Source organism: Hypanus sabinus, chromosome 13, assembly GCF_030144855.1.
Source record: "Hypanus sabinus isolate sHypSab1 chromosome 13, sHypSab1.hap1, whole genome shotgun sequence".
NCBI lineage: Eukaryota > Metazoa > Chordata > Chondrichthyes > Myliobatiformes > Dasyatidae > Hypanus > Hypanus sabinus.
This window is the reverse complement of record NC_082718.1, coordinates 105,676,407-105,695,814: the sequence shown is the minus strand read 5'-3', so window position 1 is coordinate 105,695,814 and position 19,408 is coordinate 105,676,407. Positions and strand designations below refer to the sequence as shown.

Sequence of the window (19,408 nt, the reverse complement as noted above, 5' to 3'; positions counted from 1 at the left end):
GATTGTTCTCTTTGAAGCGAGGAAAGAGATTTTATGAAGAACCACAAGAGAAACTCTTACTACAAAGTTCAAAGATCAGGGATCCCAAATGGAAAAATATAGGTTAAGCCTGTAGAGGTGGAAAAAATTTCCTTTTGTAGATAGTGGTATGCTTTGCAAATCATTACCTCTAAGGATGGTGGGCTCAAATTAAATCCAGACCATCAAGAGACAAAACAGTCACAAAGTATTTACAAACTGCCAGAGGAAAAACTGGGAAACATCAAGCTAATAATATTGAAGGAAGTGCCCTGCAAAGGTAACTACCATGACAACTTTTTGATCTTACAATCACTCTAGCAATTTCTTCAATTTACATTACAGAAAGTTCTTGAGTTAAGCAACATAAAATGCACAATTAAAATTAACTGATTTGTTTTCTTTCCATTCCTCTAAGTACACCTGTGACAGCTAATGATTTAGAAAGAATGATAATATATCCAATTAATATCCAAACAATAGAAATCTACAATATGGATCAAATTCACAGCAGAGTCTCAGCATTAAATATTTTTTTATCAAAGTGTTAAGTCTAGCAGATATTATATTTAGAATAAATAAAAATTTGTTTCTTTTCATGATCAGCAAAAGATTTTATTTCTCCACACTGACAAAATTTTGCAGAAACTACATTTTACCCACCTTGCCACATCTCATTCCAAAGCAGCCCTGAAGAGCAAACCAGCAGGAATGTTTGAAGATATGTAAATATATGTATATCCATCAGACTAGCAAGCACTTGAAAATGTTTGTGAACCCTTTGCAATTACCTGGTTTTCTACATTAATTACTCATAAAATGTGGTCTGATTTTCATCTAAATCATAATAATAGACAAACACAATCCAACTACACTAATAACACACAATTGTACTTTTTTCCCCATCAATATTGAGTACACTATTTAAACAATCAATCTAGGTTCAAAAAAAGTATGTGAACCTCTCTAAAAAAGCTATTTGGATTCAGATGTTTCAATCAACGAGATGAGATTGGAGATTTGGGTTGTACAGGTGCCCTGCCCTATAAAAAATGCACACCAAATCAGGTTACTGACAGAGCCTGCTCTTCTAAAGAAGATATGTTTATGTGCACCATGTCTGAATCAAAAAAAAACATTCAGACCACCTTAGAAGAATTGTAGAGATGCATGAAGGAGGAAAAGGCTATAAAAGCATTTCTAAAGACCCGAGTTTTCAACAGTCAATGGTATGAGAAATTGTCTACAAAAGGAGGAAATTCAATACTGTACTGTTGCTACTTTCCTTAAGAGTGGGCATTCTGCAAAGATCAGAACAAGAGCATAGCATGCAATGCTGAAGGAGGTGAAAAAGAACCCAAGAGTAACAGAAAAAGACACACAGAAATTTCCAGAACTTGCTAAAGTCTCTGTTCGTGTGCCCATTATAAGAAAAACACTGAACAAGAACGGTGTTCGTGGAAGGACACCAAGGAGGAAATCACTTCCCTCAAAAAAACATTGCTGCAAATCTCAAGTTTGCAAAAGATCACCTCGATGTTCCACAACACTTCTGGGACAATGCTCTGTGGGCAGATGAGGGAAAAGTTGAACTTTTTGGAAGAAATGCACACTGCTATGTTTGGAGGGAAAAGGGCACTACACACTAACACCAAAACCTCATCCCAACTGTGAAGCATGGTGGAAGGAGCATCATGTCAGAGCCTGGACACTTGCAATTGCTGAGGAAACAATAAATTCAAAATTGTATCAAGACATTTTACAGGAGAATGTCAGGGTAGCAATCCATCAACTGATGCTTAATAGAAGCCAGATGATGCAACAGAAGAATGTTCCGAGAGACAAGAGTAAATCAACAACAGAATAATTTAAAAAGAAGAAAATTTGTGTTTTGGAATGGCTAAGTCAGAGACCAGATCTTAACCAAACTGATGCTGTGGCATGTCCTGAAGATGGCTGTTCATGCAAGGTATCCTAGAAATATTGCTGAACTGAAGCAGTTTTGTATGGGGGAATGGTCTCAAACACCTCCTCGCCGTTGTGCAGCATCTGATCAGCAGCTACAGGAAACGTTTGGCAAAGGTTATTGCTGCTAAAGGAGGTTCCACCTGTCATTAAATACAAGGGTTTACATATTTTTTCCAGTCTGCACTGTGAATGATTAAACAATAAAGATCTGAAAAGTACAACTGTTTTTTTTAGTTTAGGCAGTTTGTGTTTGTCTATTATTGTAACTTAGATGAAGATCAGACCAAATTTTAGGAGTAATTAATTCAGAAAATCAGGTAATTGCAAAGGGTTCACTAACTTGTTATTGCATCTGTATGTAGCAGAATAGGTAGTTTCATGCAGTACTTAGAAACAGAAACCTATAAACACTTTATTAAATTAAAAATTTTAAACTAATCAAATTAATTGTTTCTAATTAAAATAACAATGCATGAATTGCATAAAACTTTAATTAAATGTAACTCCGCAATGAACGGTCCAAAGCTTGGCTATGAAAGGAAGAGGGTTGGGCATGGGGCTGGCAATCTCATCCTATAAAAACCCAGAGTTACAGAAATGCCAACAGGAGAGTAAAGAGAAGATGGGCTATACCTGGGGACAACTTGAAAGACAGGCCCAGGGCAGAGGACTCTGGTAAACTGCTACCCATGGCCAATGTTGGGGGGGGGGGGGGGGGGGAGGGGTGATTGGGCTTAACTCCTAAACCAAACAGAAAGATCTTTCAGTGCAGCTGGTATATGAATCGCTAGGCTGGAGCTTGAGGGGAACAGAATGATCACAAGCATCCAAATCTGCTCTAAGTTCCTTCCACACCCTAACACCCTCTTTACTTCAAACTTTTCCCCTTACTATTTCAATCTGAACCTGAACTGTGCTCTCCCTCATCTCCACATTGTCTCAAGTGTGCTTGCTATTCCCACTGTCACAATTCAGGGTGTGTGCATTTACTCAAATTCACCTTTCCAACCCTCATTTCCTATAACTTTGTGCTGGAAAAACAGCCGATTTTTGACAACCACAGATCTGATGCAGCAAATGATTGTCTCTGCACATAATCCGTTGCCCTCTAAAAGTTTGAAGTGAATTTATAATCAAAGTGCATATTCAGTAAATCACCATGTACTACACAGATTCATTTTTTGAGATCATTCACAGTAAATACAGAGAAACACAACAGAATCAAATGAAAAACCACAAAAAGACGGACAACCAATGTGCAAAAGATAACAAATTGTGCAAATACAAAAAAAATCAAAATAATAATAATAAATGAATATTGAGAACATGAGTTGTAGTGTCCTTGAAAGTGAGTCCATGGATTGTGAAATCAGTTCAGTGTTGCGTTGAGGGAATTTATCTACTCTGTTTCAGGAGCCTGATAGCTGAGGAGTAATAACTGTTCCTGAATCTGGTGGTGTAGGGCCTAAGGCCCCTGTACTTCCTTCCCAATGGCAGCAGGGAGAAGACAGCATGGCCTAGACCAGAGGTCGGCAACCTTTACCACTGAAAGAGCCATTTGGACCCATTTCCCACAGAAAAGAAAACACTGGGAGCCACAAAACCTGTTTGACATTTAAGATGAAATAACACTGCATACAATGTTTTTTTTTGCCTTTATGCTATGTATAAACAAACTATAATGTGTTGCATTTATGAAATCGATGAACTCCTGCAGAGAAAACAAAATTACATTTCTGCATGCAACAAGAACATTTTGAACTCCGAAAAAAAGACGTTGGGTTGAAAGTTACTTTTAAGTAAAATACTCAATGTCTATTTGAGTCCTTCTTGTATTTATGAAAAACGCCGAACTTAAATTTTCCGCCAGCAGCAAACCAAAAATAACGTCAGCCAGCTGTCAACCAGAAAAGTAAAAGGACTATTTCACTGAACAATGAAAAAATATGAATATACGTAAAATAGGCAATTAAAATATTAGCATACTTGGTTAATGGGATTTCTGCTCCTGGACCTCAGCGCACAGCGTCTGCACATCAGGGCTGTATGACGTCACCTTCATCTTTACACAGGATCGCAAGCTGTCATCTGTGAGGCGTGCACGATGTTTGTTTTCAATAAAGTTCATGTTGGAGAACACCTGCTCACATACATATGTGGATCCAAAGAGCGACAGGACTCCAAGCGCATACTTTTTAATGTTTACATAAATGTCGGGGATAGCATTCCATGTTTCGAACACAAGTTTGTCCGGTTCGGGGAGGTTTTCAATATCACTCCATTTGTGATTCTGAGCAAGAACGGCCTTCCGACCGGCAACATCTTCAAGGTCTGCTGTCAAGCGTCTAAACTTGGACACTCATATGTCTTTGTCGGCTATGTCGGCCAGTTCCATCTCAAGATCAGGTTGACTCACACCTGCCAATGCAGTCGTATTCAGTAGGGATGGATCGATGCTTAGGGGAGTGACCGGGAAGGATAATGTGTTTTTTAACTCTCTGAACTCACAGAAGCGTTTCCCAAACGATGTTTACATTGCGATGATTGCAGAATGTAAAAATTCCGAATTTATCATGTCGTGAGCTTGTTTCAACTCTCTCAAATTGGGGAAGTGAGACAATGTGCCTTTCTGTAAATCTCTGGCAAGCACTGTCAACTTGCGCTCAAATGCCAAACCATCCTCCAACATGTGCAGGGCTGTGTGTCCTTTCCCCTGAAGAGCTGTGTTCAGGTGTGCTGTCATGTCTACCATGAAGTGTAGCTTTTCCAGCCGCTCTGGCTGTTCCAGCTCAGGAAAGGTGAGACCTTTGCTGCCCAGGAAAGTTTTCACTTCTTCCAGACACGCAACAAAGCGTTTCAGCACCTCCCCTCTTTAGAGCCACCGAACTTTGTTGTGCAGCAGGAGATCAGAATATGCGCTTTCCAGCTTGTCCAGTAACAAACGGAATTGACGGTGATTTAAACTTTTTGCCATTATTTTATTGACAATCTGAATGACAACATCCATTACTTCTGTGCATTCAAGAGGACATATTTGAGCGCACAGTGCCTCTTGGTGCAAGATGCAGTGAAAAGTCAGCAGCTTTCTGTCCAGCGACTTCTGCAGTAAAGCCACAAATCCCTTGTGCGCTCCTGTCATACTTGGTGCCCCATCAGTAGCTACTGATACCAGGTGGGTGGTCTTTATTCCTTTGGCTCTTAAACAATTCAAGACAACCTCACAGATGTCCTCCCCTCGTGTTTGGCCTTTTAGAGGTATCAACTCAATCATTTCTTCCTGTGGCCCGGCAGAGTTTACATACCGGCAGAACAGCCCTATTTGTTCAATATCACCTTTGTCTTTAGACTCGTCACAGGCAATCGAGTAGGCCACAGCTGAATTGATGTCTTTAAATTTGCTGTCTTGTGATGTCTTCTGCCATTTTTATGGTTCTGTCTTTGACAGTCTTTGCAGAGAGGGGCATAGCCCTGATTTTCTGCACAATTTCACTCTTGTTATTAAAGCCCATGAATAGATGTTCTGAAATCTTAATGAAAGATTCTTTTATATATTCACCATCTGTAAACTGCTTTCCGTGCCTGACTATTTCCTGAGCGGCAACAAAACTAGCATATGTAGTTGATTTTCCAGACTTCATCCACTTCTTGAAATGATTTTTGCTCAGATCAACCTTCCGCATCAGTTCCAAAACGGCTTTTTTTCTCTCATCTCCATCTGGTTATTTTTGAGCAAAGGCTGGGTGTTTATTCTGGAAATGTCTTGCGACTTTTGACTTTTTGTTGTTTGCTAGTTTCTCATTGCATATTAAGCATACCGGTAAACCAGTCTCGTCAGCAGTGAAAGCAAATGAATCTGCCCATGTATCATTAAACGTTCTGTTTTCTTCAGTCATTTTTCTTTTTTTAGAATTCTCCATAGTTAGCCTACCTTGGATCGAAAAATTAAAGAATTCGCGCACTGGCGGGTGTCAGGCATTGGCAGTGGTGACGTATATTAATAGCAACAAAAAACACATTTTATTTAGATTGTACAAGATCACCATAATCTTCAAATTTAGAATTACATTTCAAAAACTAACATAAAATACATTTTAATTAAATACTCATCATTTATTTTCCAATGCCACAGGGAGCCGCAGCACAGAGATGAAAGCCGCCGGTTGCCGACCCCTGGCCTAGACGGTGGGGTCCTTGATGATGGATGCTTCTTTCCTGTAACAACACTCCATGTAGATATGTTCAATGGTGGAGAGGGCTTTATCCGTGATGGACTGGACTGTACCCACTACTTTTAGTGGCTTTTTTGTTCAAAAGTATTGGTGTTTCCGTACCAGAACATGATACAATCTGTCAGTATACGCTCCACCATTTATCTATAGACGTTTGTCCAAGTTTTAAATGACACTCGGAATCTTTGCAAAATTCTAAAGAAAACGGCATTCTCCTCTCTCATTTTGAAATGTAACCCTGGCATAGCACTCCTCCCTTCTCTTAGGATTACAAACTAGAAGAAATGTAGTATAAAGGCTTACGCAAGATCAGTTTGGACCACAAACCATGACCAAGTCCTACTCAGTTTTGCCAAAGTAATGTACATTTCTGAGATAACTCTGAAACATACTGAATCCTGACCAACCTCTGTCATGAGTTCTTTGATTTAATAGTCAGAAAGGCTGAAGACAACAAAATCAGCTACCTTTTGTGGTTCCTAGTCCAAGGATGTCATTAATTCCAAGATTCGCACAACACAAGCCTTAAACTCATTCAATTCCCTCACATCTAAGTCATATAACATGGCAAACAGGTCCTTCATTTCACATTGCCCTTACCAACCACCAAGTACCTGCCACATTCAGCAATCAGCCCATAGCCTTCTACGCCAATGCACTTTAAATGATCATCTAAACATTTCTTAAATATAATGTGCATCTTTCTCCACCAGCCCTGCATTTCAGGTACTTGTATTTCAGGTTTCAACCACCCTATATTTCATTTTTTCCCTCAAATTCCCTAGCTCTTACTTTAAACCTGATCATGGGCACATCTGCTGAGGAGAGTAAAAAAAAGTTTCATTAATTGTCTTGTCTTTGCTCTGAGGTAATCAGAATTATGAAATCTAGCACCCTTAACCTTCTCCACTTCAAACAAAAATCCAGTCTGTCCAGTGTCTGTCAGCCAAAATGCTCCATCCCAGGCAACACGCAGGTGACTCTCTCTTGCACCCACTCTGGTGCCATCACACCCTATGTATCTGTGGGCAATCAGAACTGCATTCAGATTCCCAGCTGTGGCCTAATGCTTTGTATAGTTTTACCATGATCTCCCTGTTCTTGAAGTCTATGGCTCAGCGAATGAAGATAGGCATCCTATGCACCTTTGTAATCTCTCTGCTTTACTTCCCCGCTTGAAATGCATCACCCCACCCATTTTATTAGATCTTATATCATTCTGAAGCCAAAGTCTACCCAGCTGGGGCGAGACAGCCGGCGGTTTGCCCCACCTGTAATGTGAATGAGGCAAGCCTAAGGTCGGAAGTTCAGATGGGGAGTTAAGTGATAGTATGGAATGGAATTTGGCAAGAAATAAAAGAGAAATGAGTCACGGGATGGGGCTGGGTGAAACTGGTTCAGATGAGGAGGGTCACCCTGTGAAGGCCATTAGGACTGGAGCAGAAGATGATGTCAACTTCAAAGTAATGATTACTTTCACATCTAATTCTGATAAACATCTCCATCTGGTAAGATTGACAAAGTATATTCAGAAAGATTTTGTTAAAGTCAACAATGTGTCTTAACAGAGGTAGGGCATTGATTTAAAACAGCAGGAGAAAATACTGTTAATAAAGACTTAATGGGAGTAAAAGAGGGAACGAGCTGGTAGTGGAGGGGGAGTGTACACTACCGATCAACTTACAGTACTTCATTGGAATGTGAGAAGACTGTTAGCTAAAGGACAGGAATTTAGTGATCACGTTTTAGGTTTTAATCCCTCCCCACCATTGAGTATTATTTGTATACAAGAAACTTGGTTATAATCACATTCGATTGTTCAAGATTCTGGGTTATGAGGTTGAGACATGATAGATATACAACTGTGGGAAGAGGCTGTGCCGACTTTGTGTAGGGGGATTTATTATATAGAATTCAGCATTTTCCAGAGAATAGTGAATGCATAATTATTGAATTATTACATCCACAGGGTGGGATCAAAATTGTTAAGTTTTATAATCCAGGTCGGGAGCTGTCTGTGGAAGGGATGTAAACAATGGTAGGAACTTATTCTGGTGAAATTGTTTTTTGTGGTGACTTTAATGCATATATTGGCTTGTGGGGCAGTAAGACTACAGATGCTAATAGGACAGCAGTAGAGGAATTTCTGGAAGAATAAGATTTAGTATGAATGATAGAAGAGAGACAAGGGTGGATATTGTAAAAGTGTGGGTTCTTGTCTCGATTTGATTCTTATTGCTACTCCACTTGCTGGACTTAATAGATGGGATGTAACGACTGATTGTACAGGCAGTCATCATTTCCCAGTCTTGTGTATTGTCGGCTTGCTGTCAGAATTTGAGATCTGGCACTAAATAGTGTTTAAGAGGAAAAACCAGGGGAAAAAAACTTCTGTTGAGTGTGATAAATCATTTAACCAATTGTCTCTAAGTGGTTCCATTCAGAGCATAATTTCTGCTTTGTGTGGAGCAGCCCGTCAAGCTGTTCCTTTGGTGTCCACGTGAGCCGGTACAAAATGTGTTCCTTGGTGGACACAAGAATGTACAGAGGCCATCAGATACCAGAGGTGGGCATTTTGTGATTTTAAACGTAGGTTACCGCAAGATTTGCTGGATTTCCAGAAGAGCAATAGCAAGGAGTTGTTTAGAATGCTAAAAGGGCAGCTTCGAGGGGATTTTGCTCATCAATTGAGAGGAAGAATATGAAAGAAATGAATGGTGTCAGAGGTTATAACCAAATTCCAGTATTAGTGGAGAATGGAAATTTGGCTGTAACAGACTAAGAAAGGCAGAATGCCTGGGAAACACGTATGTAAAGACATATAAACGAGACAACTTAGGGGATGAATATATTAAGCAATGACAGCATACTTTGATGGACAATGGGAAGATCTGTGAGAAACAAGAAACATTTGAGAGTGCCATGGATAATGGCTTTACTTTGGCTGGATTGAAATTTGCTGTTAACAGTGCAAGTGCTACAGCCCCCAGAACAGGGTATGGTAAGTTATCATACGCTCCAGCATCTGCCTGAGGAAGCCCTAAAGAAGTTGCTTGAGTTTTATAATGATGGTCTGGAAGCAAGAAATGTTTCCAGGAGACTGGAAATGGGCTGTGGTTTTGCCTATTGTTAAACCTGGAAAAGATCTGACGCTGCCAAGTAACGACAGGCCTATTGCCCTCACTTTTTCACTGTGTAACATAATGGAGGAAATGATAGTAATTAGGCTGATGTTTGTTTTGGAGAAGAGAGAATTACTTAGCCACTACCACTGTGGGTTTCATAAAGTGAGATCTACAAATAATGCCCTTGTACTACTGAGAAATGATATTTGGAAACCTTTTACAGTGAAAGAATCAGTAGCTGCAGTGCTTTTAGACATTGACAAAGCTTATGATTTGCTATGGAGGGAGAAGCTTTTGATTTAACTCAGTAAGCTTGGTATTGGTAGTAGATTTTACAACTGGATATTGGACTTTTTGCTTGGCAGGTGACTTAGAGTGAAGGTGGGTGAAGAAGTGTCAACAGAGTTTGCGTGGACAGTGGGACATCCCATTATAGCAAAACAGGCACTTATCAAGTCTAAGGTAGATATTGTGGTTAATATGGAAAAGTATGAAATCAAATCTTGTATTAGGTTGGCTTGGATTGGTAAATGGCAGAAATTTTGGGATAGAGAGGTTAAGGAAGGCGGTATCACAATTTGTTCCATCAGTCCAGGGGAGGCACCTTTTGGGAAGGAATAGGAAGGAAGATGTACGATTGTCAAGGCTGATGTTTGGATATACAGGTATACACTCCACTTTGGCTCTTGTTGGTAAGTATGGGAATGAGTGCTGTGATTGCTGTAAGGTCCTAGAGATGGTTTAATATGTGATCATGGTGAGCCACAGATATTCATTGGAATGTGGGAAGCTGTTTATGCAATTATTGGGTAGATCTATGTGCCTGTTTTGCCGGATATTCTAGCACCTGAGGCAGAGATGGTCAAGTCCTATAGGGCTCTGGTGAACTTCTTAATTAAAACTGGTTTGGGAGGTAGGATCTGATCAATGGCATGGTTATCTTCATACTCAATTACAGCATCAACTCACAATTAACAGCACCACCAATGCTCATGTCATGTGCAAACATACTAATCTTATCTCCTATATTCACATCAGGTTGTTACAGAATATAGCAAATATACATAATATATTCCTCCGGTGTTCCTTGGACAGACTTCCAATAACAAGAACACCTGCTGATCATTATTCCTACCTCCTATGACAAAGCCAATTTCATACCCAATTCCTCTATCCTCCTCTCAAACTCTCTGCAAATACATAATCTTGCTCGCAACACTCGCTGCCTGTTCTTTTTCCACCACCTATTGCAACCAATTTACTGGCCAGGTCTAAGTGGGCACATGCCCATTCCAGCCACGTTTCCATCTTAATTCTGAAAATATTCAATCAAGAGCGAGTTTTAGCTGACCTAGAAACATAAGCATTAACCCCATCACAGATGCAGCCTGAACTGCTGCTTATAAGCAGCAGTTTCTGATACTATCTCCAATTTCAGCATCTGCAATCTTTTGCTTTTATACATGTTAATCGTTCTCTTTTCTCATGTAGTGTTTAGTCCGTTCCCTCATATCTATGATCATTGGTATCGAAAAGACTATAGTGTTCTGTGTTGTTCTGCCAAGCACTGTGGACATGGTATGTCAGCACTGGAATGTTTAGTGAAACATTTGCCCCCAGCACATCTTTAGGTTGGTGGCTGTTAAAGCAAACAATACATTTCACAGTATGTTTTAATGTACATGTGATAAATAAATCTGAATGTAAATCTAAATCACATTCCTTCCACTGATGCATCACTCATCAAACTAGGTGGGTCTGCACTTACCTGGTCACATTCTCCTATATTCAACGGTAGGCAAATAAACACAATGAATTCTTTTCCTCCCCTATATTGTTACTTCTGCTATACTCTCCAAAAAGTACTCCTCATCCCCTCTTAGTGTCCTCAAATATTCATTATTCAGCACATCATCCAAAACTAAACATAGCATCAGTTTCACATCAATAATTCTGTACCCATTGAGAAATATCAGCTTGCTTTTAAGCAATGTCTTAATTTTTCAATTCATGCCTTTGATTTCAAATTCTTACAAATCCATCCCTTTAGAATTAACATTGCTGCTCTGGTACAAAACTTTTCACCATTTCGAAATGAATTGTTCCAGCGTCAATTACATCTTCTTCAGCTGCCTAATCACCAAACTCTGGAACTATTTAATGAAACCTCCCCCATCTCGACACTGTCATCCTAAGTTACTCCTTAGACTAAGTTTGACTGACTTGACCATTATTACCTCTTTATATGACTAAATGTTATTTTTTCCCCAATAATGCCAAGGAGCATCTTAGAACAGTTTGCTAGATTTGACCTTGAAGTTCAAGTATAGACTTATTTGTAACACGTACATCGAAACACAGGGTGAAAGACGTCTTTTGCATCAAATGAAATCAGAGAGATTTGCGCTGCTACAGCATGCCTACAACTCCCTAACCCTAATCACATATTTGTAATATGGGAGGAAACCACAGCACCCAGAGGAAATCCACATGGTCACAGGGAGGACATACAGGCCGTAGCAGGAAAAGAACCCCGATCTTACAGGGGGTGCTGTCAAGCATTGAGCTAACGGCTATGCTACCCACATCCAGAGCTGGGGTCCAGTATGTGATCTAGGTGTGTGAAATTGACATGCTAAAACTCCTGTGGATGGTCAGAGGCTTTTTCCCAGGGCTGAAATGGCTGCCACAAGAGGACACAGGTTTAAGGTGCTGGGGAGTAGGTACAGAGGAGATGTCAGGGGTAAGTTTTTTTACTCAGAAAGTGCCGAATGTGTGGAATGGGCTGCCGGCAACAGTGGTGGAGGCAGATACGATAGGGTGTTTTAAGAGGCTTTTGGATAGGTACATGGAGCTTAGAAAAATAGAGGGCTATGGGTAAGCCTAGTAATTTCTAAGATAGGGACGTGTCTGGCACAACTTTGTGGGCCAAAGGACCTGTATTGTGCTGTAGGTTTTCTATGTTCCTACTTAGCAGCTGTTACATCATTATATAAATATACAGTATATATTTATAAAACACTCTTTCTTGCACTCTGGTACAATAAATCATTATTAGCAAGGATTGGGAGGAAATTACCAGACAACTTAACTAAGGGCATCCACATCTCTTAGGTTAGATTTTTTCACAGAAACTTTTTCATGAGTCACTGACACCGATTGTTGGGAGAAGCAAGGTGCTGGGAATTAGTTGGGATTGATGTGATTTAAACTGGGCTGGAATCAATATCCCAGCAAACTAAACAGCAAAGGAAGTTGACAGGATTTTAAAAGCAAAGGCAGGGAAAGTTTATCTGAGCCAAAGAAAAAAGGATGGGCCGTACAGCATACAATGGTGATTTAGATAAGATCAAACAATTTAGTTGCCTTGGAAAAACTGAGTCAATTAACCACATTAGCAACTAAGACCACATATGGGGAAAGTGAAAATGGTTTATAATGTTGTCAAAAAAATAGTTTTTAAGAGTAAGATTAAACTCAAAAGATAATCAAGTAACTGAGAACAGAAAGAAAAAAACAGACTGATAAAACTGGGAGGACAAAATATATTCCTAGCCTCTAATGTCCTGGAGAGGGTACAACAAACTTCTTTTGGGATTTACAGAAAGAGTTGTTCTACAGGGAAAGACTCGAGGAGAATGGGGTTTTATTTCACAGAATTCAAAACAATGGCAATTAATGTAAAATTAAAGTAAAATTGGATAGGTATATGGATAGGAAAGGAATGGAGGGTTATGGGCTGAGTGTGGGCCAGTGGGACTAGGTGAGTGTAAGCGTCGGCACGGACTAGAAGGGCTGAGAATGCCTGTTTCCGTGCTGTAATTGTTATATGGTTATGATGGGTCAAAGTCATGATAGGGAAACAGTGCCCAGAGTTTGGGTGAGGAAAATATATGCATAGTTAATTGCAAGAATCAAAACTTTAAATCTGTGGATATTCAATTAGCAATTGTATTCAAGATTAAGAATAAGACTGCCTTGGTGCACAGCATCAAAGGACTGAGCGATGGAAGTATACCTGATACTGACTGGTAGAATCTCAAGAGGTGATATGGCCTAGTTTTACTTTATAGATCATGTAAACTCTCAATTTCTCAATGTGGAAGTGGTATGATTCTTCATAAAAGAAAATAACCCCACCAACAATAGTAATCCACATTTTTCAATAATAGTTATGAGTATAATCAGTCATAGCAAAATGCCAGACATGGAAGCAAGATAGCTGCCAATGTTCATCCAAGGAATGTCACATCCCACAGAATGCGAGAGAGTGACACACCTCTGAAAATCAGTCTTATGGAAATATTCATCATTTGACTTAAGATAAATATGAGTTGCAATTGTTAGTTTTCGATTTACACTATTAACATGTAAATATATTAAAGCTTAAAGCATATGTGTACTCCATTTTCCACACAGACCATTTTGAGTTATGAGGGCGATGTTATAGTTATGGGAGACTTTAAGTTCTCAAATACTGAGTGACTAATGGATTGCAAGAAAGTGAATTCATTGAGTTATTGAAAGATTGGTTTTTGATCCAGTATGTTAATACTCCAAAAAGAGAGGAGGCCTGTCTAGATTTGATATTCTGTAACAATCAGGATAGAATCTTGAGTATGAAAGTTGTTGAGTCTTGAGGGACAAGTCTCAAAGTTTTTTGGCAAACTATATCAGTAAAAACCATAGCCATTAAATTGAATTTCAGAAAGGCAAAGTTTGTGCCGATGTGGCAAAGACTTCAGAAGATGAACTGTAATGAACTGCTTGACGCCGAGTCAGTTGAAGAACAATGGGGTTGATTTAAAGAGTTAATACACGCAGTGCAGGAAATTTTCATACCCAAGGTCAGGAGAAGCAATACAACCAACAGATCAACTGTATGGATGAATAAAGATATACATTAAAATTATTGAAGAAAAGGCAGCTATACAAGGAATACAGAAAAAAAAACAGTAATTTAACTGTAGGGCATATGAAAACATGAGAGCTATAGTCAAGAAGGAAATTTGGGTTGCCGAAACGCAGGTAAAAAAGGATATTGCTGATAAAGCTAAGAGTGACCCCCAAGAGAACTTCAGTAATAAAAATCGAGGGAGTTAAGTTTATTAATAATAATGGGGTGTTAAAATTATGCAGAGAAGGACATAGCAGATACTCAACTCATATTTTGCTAAAGTATTCACCTACAATATGTTAGCAATATGCCAGTAAGTGTAGAGAAAATTAAGGCTGTTTTAAGTGATTTAGAGATCTGAGAAAGTGAGGTCCTGTTTCAGCTGAAAGTTAATAAATCTCCAGGGCCAGACAACATATATCCAAGGGTACTTAAAGAGGTCTGTGATTATATACACAAACCCCCTAACATGTATTTTTCAAGTCAGTAAAGACTGGTGAAAGCCCCATGGACTGGAAATTGGCTAACATTGTCCCTGCATATAAAAAAGGTGACCACACTGACCTTGGTAACTATAGACCAGTAAGATTAAAGTGTATTGTAGATAAGATAATGGAAAAATTAATAAAGAATGAGTTTGAGAAGCAGCTGATAAGAACATACACGTTAGCAGAAAGCCAGCATGGGTTCAGAAAGGGGACTTGTATGCTGGAGCTTTATGAAGAGTCTCGGAGTCAATTCTGCACCCATTCACACACTTTACCCTGAATCCCTATCCTGTAATTTGATTATTAATGTCTCGTGGGCTACCTCGTCAAAAGTCTTCTGAAAGTCCAAGTAAACGATATCAACCGCTTTATTGTTATCATAGATTTTAGTTGCCTCGTCATAGAACTCCAGCCGATTAGTAAAACATAATTTCCCCTTTCTGAACCAATGCTGGCTTCAGGGTAAGGCGTGGCAATGGGAACAAATTGGCTCAAAAACGGAAAACAACGAGTTATGGTGAGATCATTTTCACACCTGTTAAAAGTGGGGTTCTGCAAGGATCCGTTTTGCGGCCTCGGCTGTTTTTAATTTAATGACTTGGATAAGCACATAACACTAGTAAAGTTTGCAGAGGACATAAAATTAGGGAGACGGGCAGGGAGACATTCAGGCAATTACGTATTTCGACATACTGCAGATGCAGCTCAAGATTTCCCAAGCTCGTGTATAACAATGCCTCCACGTAGTAGTTTTGGAGAGAAGACAAACTGTTGCTTTTTGGTACACTTGACTGGAGTGGACAATGGGCAAGAGTACATAAATTTATATGACGAGAGTTTCTCCGATCAATGAGCAAAAAGGTCACTGAAATTCCAATCTGTGCAAACGTTTCCCTCTCCTCGGAACCATCAACTTTCACTGTTGAAATATACACGAGAGTACTTTGGGGAAACTTTATTGTCCCTGTTTTTTTCAGATTGGCAAGTTCTCCTCCACACATACGGCGGTATGCCGGCATAGATGGTTAAACGGCAGGAACACATCGACACGCTTCCCCCGCTCGTCTCCCCGTCCCTTCGCGCATTACACGCCGCCCAGGGCCCTATCCCGATCCCGCACACGATGGCTTACCCCTGCCGATTTTGCCTTCAAGCGGGTCCCTTTTGAAGTGGATGCCGTGTACGTCGGTGTGAGCCTCCCCTCCGGCGTTGATGGCCCACACCACCTGATCACCCAGGGCGCTCACACCGAGACAGCAGCGCGCTGTCACCAAGGCCGCCGTTAGCAACCAGAGGCAGTGCGGGCGCCGAGTGCATGGCTTCCCTCTCCGCATTTCACGATCGCTGCCCTCGGGAAAAGCGACTGGACCCAAACCGGAACACCGCCGCACCACTCAAAAATAAAACTCGCCTTCAGCTCAAAGCCTTCTTTTTTTTATTAAAGGAGAGAGAGAAAAATCACTGCAAAACCTGCAAGGCCCCAGGAAAAAAATCAATTCTTTTTGCAGGCTGAGTGAAAAGCTCAACCGAACCTGATGGAGGCGAATAGACCAGCCTCTTGACTGAATGACAGTCCACTTGCCTAATCAAACACAGAGGCTTGCCACCAGCGGCGCGGGAACCGACCAATCAGCGCGTCGGGGGCGGGACTGCAGCGAGTCAAGTTAGTTTGCGCGGGGCCACCAGCCTGATCGGTTGGCAAGTTATAACTGAATGCGGAAGTAGGGTCACTCGGTAAATTGGCGCGGGGGGGGAAGAAGGATTTGAACTTGTTTTGGTTTCTACTTGAACTGCTTTCGCTAAGGATATCATGTTTAAAATCATATTTGGTATATTTAAGCGGATTTCTCTCTATGAATATTCATCAGCTGTTGTACTGTCTGCCTAATTTTCTAAGATCTGGCGTCGAATTTCCCCCTCCGCGTGAAATGAGTCGATCGTGAGCAACCAATCAGAGAAATCCAACGCACACTGACCGCGGTGCAAGATGGGAGTGGGAGCGAATGAATGAAAGTCAACGCGCAGCGGCTAGCGTGAGTATTGGTGCCGAGTTACTGACACGACCATCTCCAGCTGCTGATCACAAACGCGAGAGATTGTGCAGATGCTGGAAACCCAAAGTAACACACGTTTACACAAACTGCTGGAGGAACTCAGCGGGTCAGGTGTGGAGAGGAATACGAACCGGTTGGTTCGCTAATTGGTCATTGTAAATTGTCCCGTGATTAGACTAGAATTAAATCGAGGGCTTTCCGGGTGGCGAGGCTCGAAGGACCTGTTCCACGCTGTATCTCAATAAATAAATAAGATGAAGTTCCTCCGGCATTATTTGTGTGTTCATCAGTAGCCAGTGGGCAGCAGAAATAAAAGTGGAAAATACCAGAAATACTCAATAGATCAGGCAGCATCCATTGACAGAAGTAAAGTTAATCTTTTAAGTTGGTCATCCTCTACAGTTAAAGTTTACTGCCATTTGCACAAATCAAAGTTCAAAGTACATTTATTATTAAAGTACGTATTCTATATACAACCTTGATATTCGTCTCCTTATAGGTAGCCACACATAGAAACCCAATAGAACCCATCTTTAAGAGGGCTGTCAAACACCTAGAGTGCCGGGGGTGGGGTGGGGAAGAGAGACAAAGCATACAAACAATAAAAATAAGCAAGTAACACTCAGAAGTGAAGTTCACGAAAGTGAGTCCACAGCCACGAAGCTAGTCATCACTGCAGCCAGGAGGCCGTTAGTTCAGCGCAGCGACGAGAAAACCTGGCAGGGTAACGAGCTACACACCGGCTTGTTCCTGCCCTCTTAACTCGATACACCGACCTTTTCATTCCGGCGCAGCGCTTAAATTGGCCAAAGAACGCTTCAACCACCCTGCGCCTTTGAGACAGGTTCAAAAGCTCAGCTCCGAAAGGAACGTTATAAGCTATTGCTTGCAGTGGTCGTTTCCGAGGAAACGTGCGATTAATAAATAAATTTAGAGTTTTGCCTGCTGCCAACAAATCGTTGCTGTGCCTCACCTACGCCATCTAGTTAAGAGGTTGGTCTGACGTGATGACGTTTTACGTAAGGAGTTTTAGCGCGTTTCTGTGTGCCAAGAGATGGATAGATAAATACTTTATTGATCCCAAAGGAAATTGCCGTGTCACAGTAGCATTACTAGTGCACCCAAATATAGATATTAGAAGAGAAGTAAGAATAACAATGTTACTTCAAACAGTGGTGGGGGGGGGGGGTGCATCAGTTACCCGGCCATAGGTTGACTCTTAGAGTCTAATGGCCGAGGGTAAGAATGATCTTATTTAGCACTCTTTGGAGCAGCGCAGTTGTCTTAGTCTGTTACTAAAAGTGCTCCTCTGTTCAGCCAAGGTGGCATGCAGAGGGTGAGAAACATTGTCCAGAATTGCCAGGATTTTCCGTGGGGTCCTTTGTTCTTCCAGAACCTCCAGTGTGTCCAGTTTGACTCCTATAACAGAGCCAGTCTTTCTGTTTATTGAGCCTGTTAGCATCACCAATTCCCTGCACACCACTGCATACAAGATTGTACTGACAACAACAGACTGGTAGAACGTGCGAATGGGAGGTCTGCGTACTCCAAAAGACCCCAGTCTCCTCAGGAAGTAGAGACCACTCTGGCCCTTCTTGTACACAACCTCTGTTTGGTGCTCCACTCAAGTACATCCCAGGTACCTGTAGGCCCTCACCACATTCCACATCTTCACCATTAATGGTAACAGGAGCAGCCTTCCTAAAGTCCATCACCATCCCCTTTGTCTTACTGGTGTTGAGCTGCAGATGATTCAGCTTGCACCATTTGATAAAGCCCTTCACTCGGGCCCTGTATTCATCCTCCCATCCTCCCTTTATACACAAACTGTTGCTGAGTGATCAGAGAATTTCTGCAGATGACACGACTGTGTTGTGTCGGAGGTACACAGGGTAAACAGGAAGGAAGCCGATACAGTGCTGTATATAGGCATGTCTTGATACACAGCTCTGAAGCTGCATTGAACGGAGCTTTTCCCCCAGCAATGAGGGCTGTATGGTAACGAAGGCATTTGAGAACTCAAAAAACATGATCTCCCAGTGCCACCCTCCTCATCCAAATGGGAGTAGGCTCTGTGCAACAGGTAGATGACAGCATTGTCGACGCCAATGTGCTTCTGGTAGGCAATCTGCAGGGGATTGAGAGCTGATCTGACATGGGTTGGAAGTGGGCTGGGATCAGCCTCTCTAGGGTCTTTGTGATGTGTGAGATCAGGGCCACTGGACAGTAGTCATTCAAGACTTTTGGTTGGCCCATCTTGGGTACTAGGACCACATGTGATGTTTTCCACACAATCAGGACCCTTTCCAGGCTGAGACTCAGATTGAAAATGTGCTGAAGAACTCGACACAGCTGCTCAGCACACTCCTTCAGGACACTGGGGCTCACACCATCCGGTCCCAATGCTTAACCGTGTCTGAATTTCCCCAGAGCCCTTCCCACCTGCTCAGTAGTGAAGTAGAGTCCATGATGACTGCGGAGATGGGAGAAGGTGAGGGCTGAAGGAGGTGGAGATCAGGATGAGAGCAGTTGATATGTGGAGGTGTAGATAGTGTGTGCAGAGCAAGGAGGGGATGTAAACAGTAGTAGCCTGTGTTGTTCATCCAGGTGTTGAACTGGAGGAGGGAGC

General features: G+C 41.3%; 1 protein-coding gene across 4 annotated transcripts in view; it reads right to left on the bottom strand.

The window, feature by feature from the left end:
• mlec (malectin) overlaps positions 1 to 17,573 on the bottom strand; it is a 55,171-nt gene extending 37,598 nt beyond the window's left edge. The window contains exon 1 of one of the 4 annotated variants that reach the window (XM_059988351.1): positions 17,556 to 17,573. Coding sequence is in view for 1 of the 4 variants with exons in the window: in XM_059988349.1 (XP_059844332.1) it covers positions 15,858 to 16,059 (202 nt within the window). In the remaining 3 variants the exon portion in view is untranslated. The other 3 variants (XM_059988352.1, XM_059988349.1, XM_059988350.1) reach the window with 3 other exon arrangements.
• Positions 17,574 to 19,408: the final 1,835 nt, after the last annotated feature.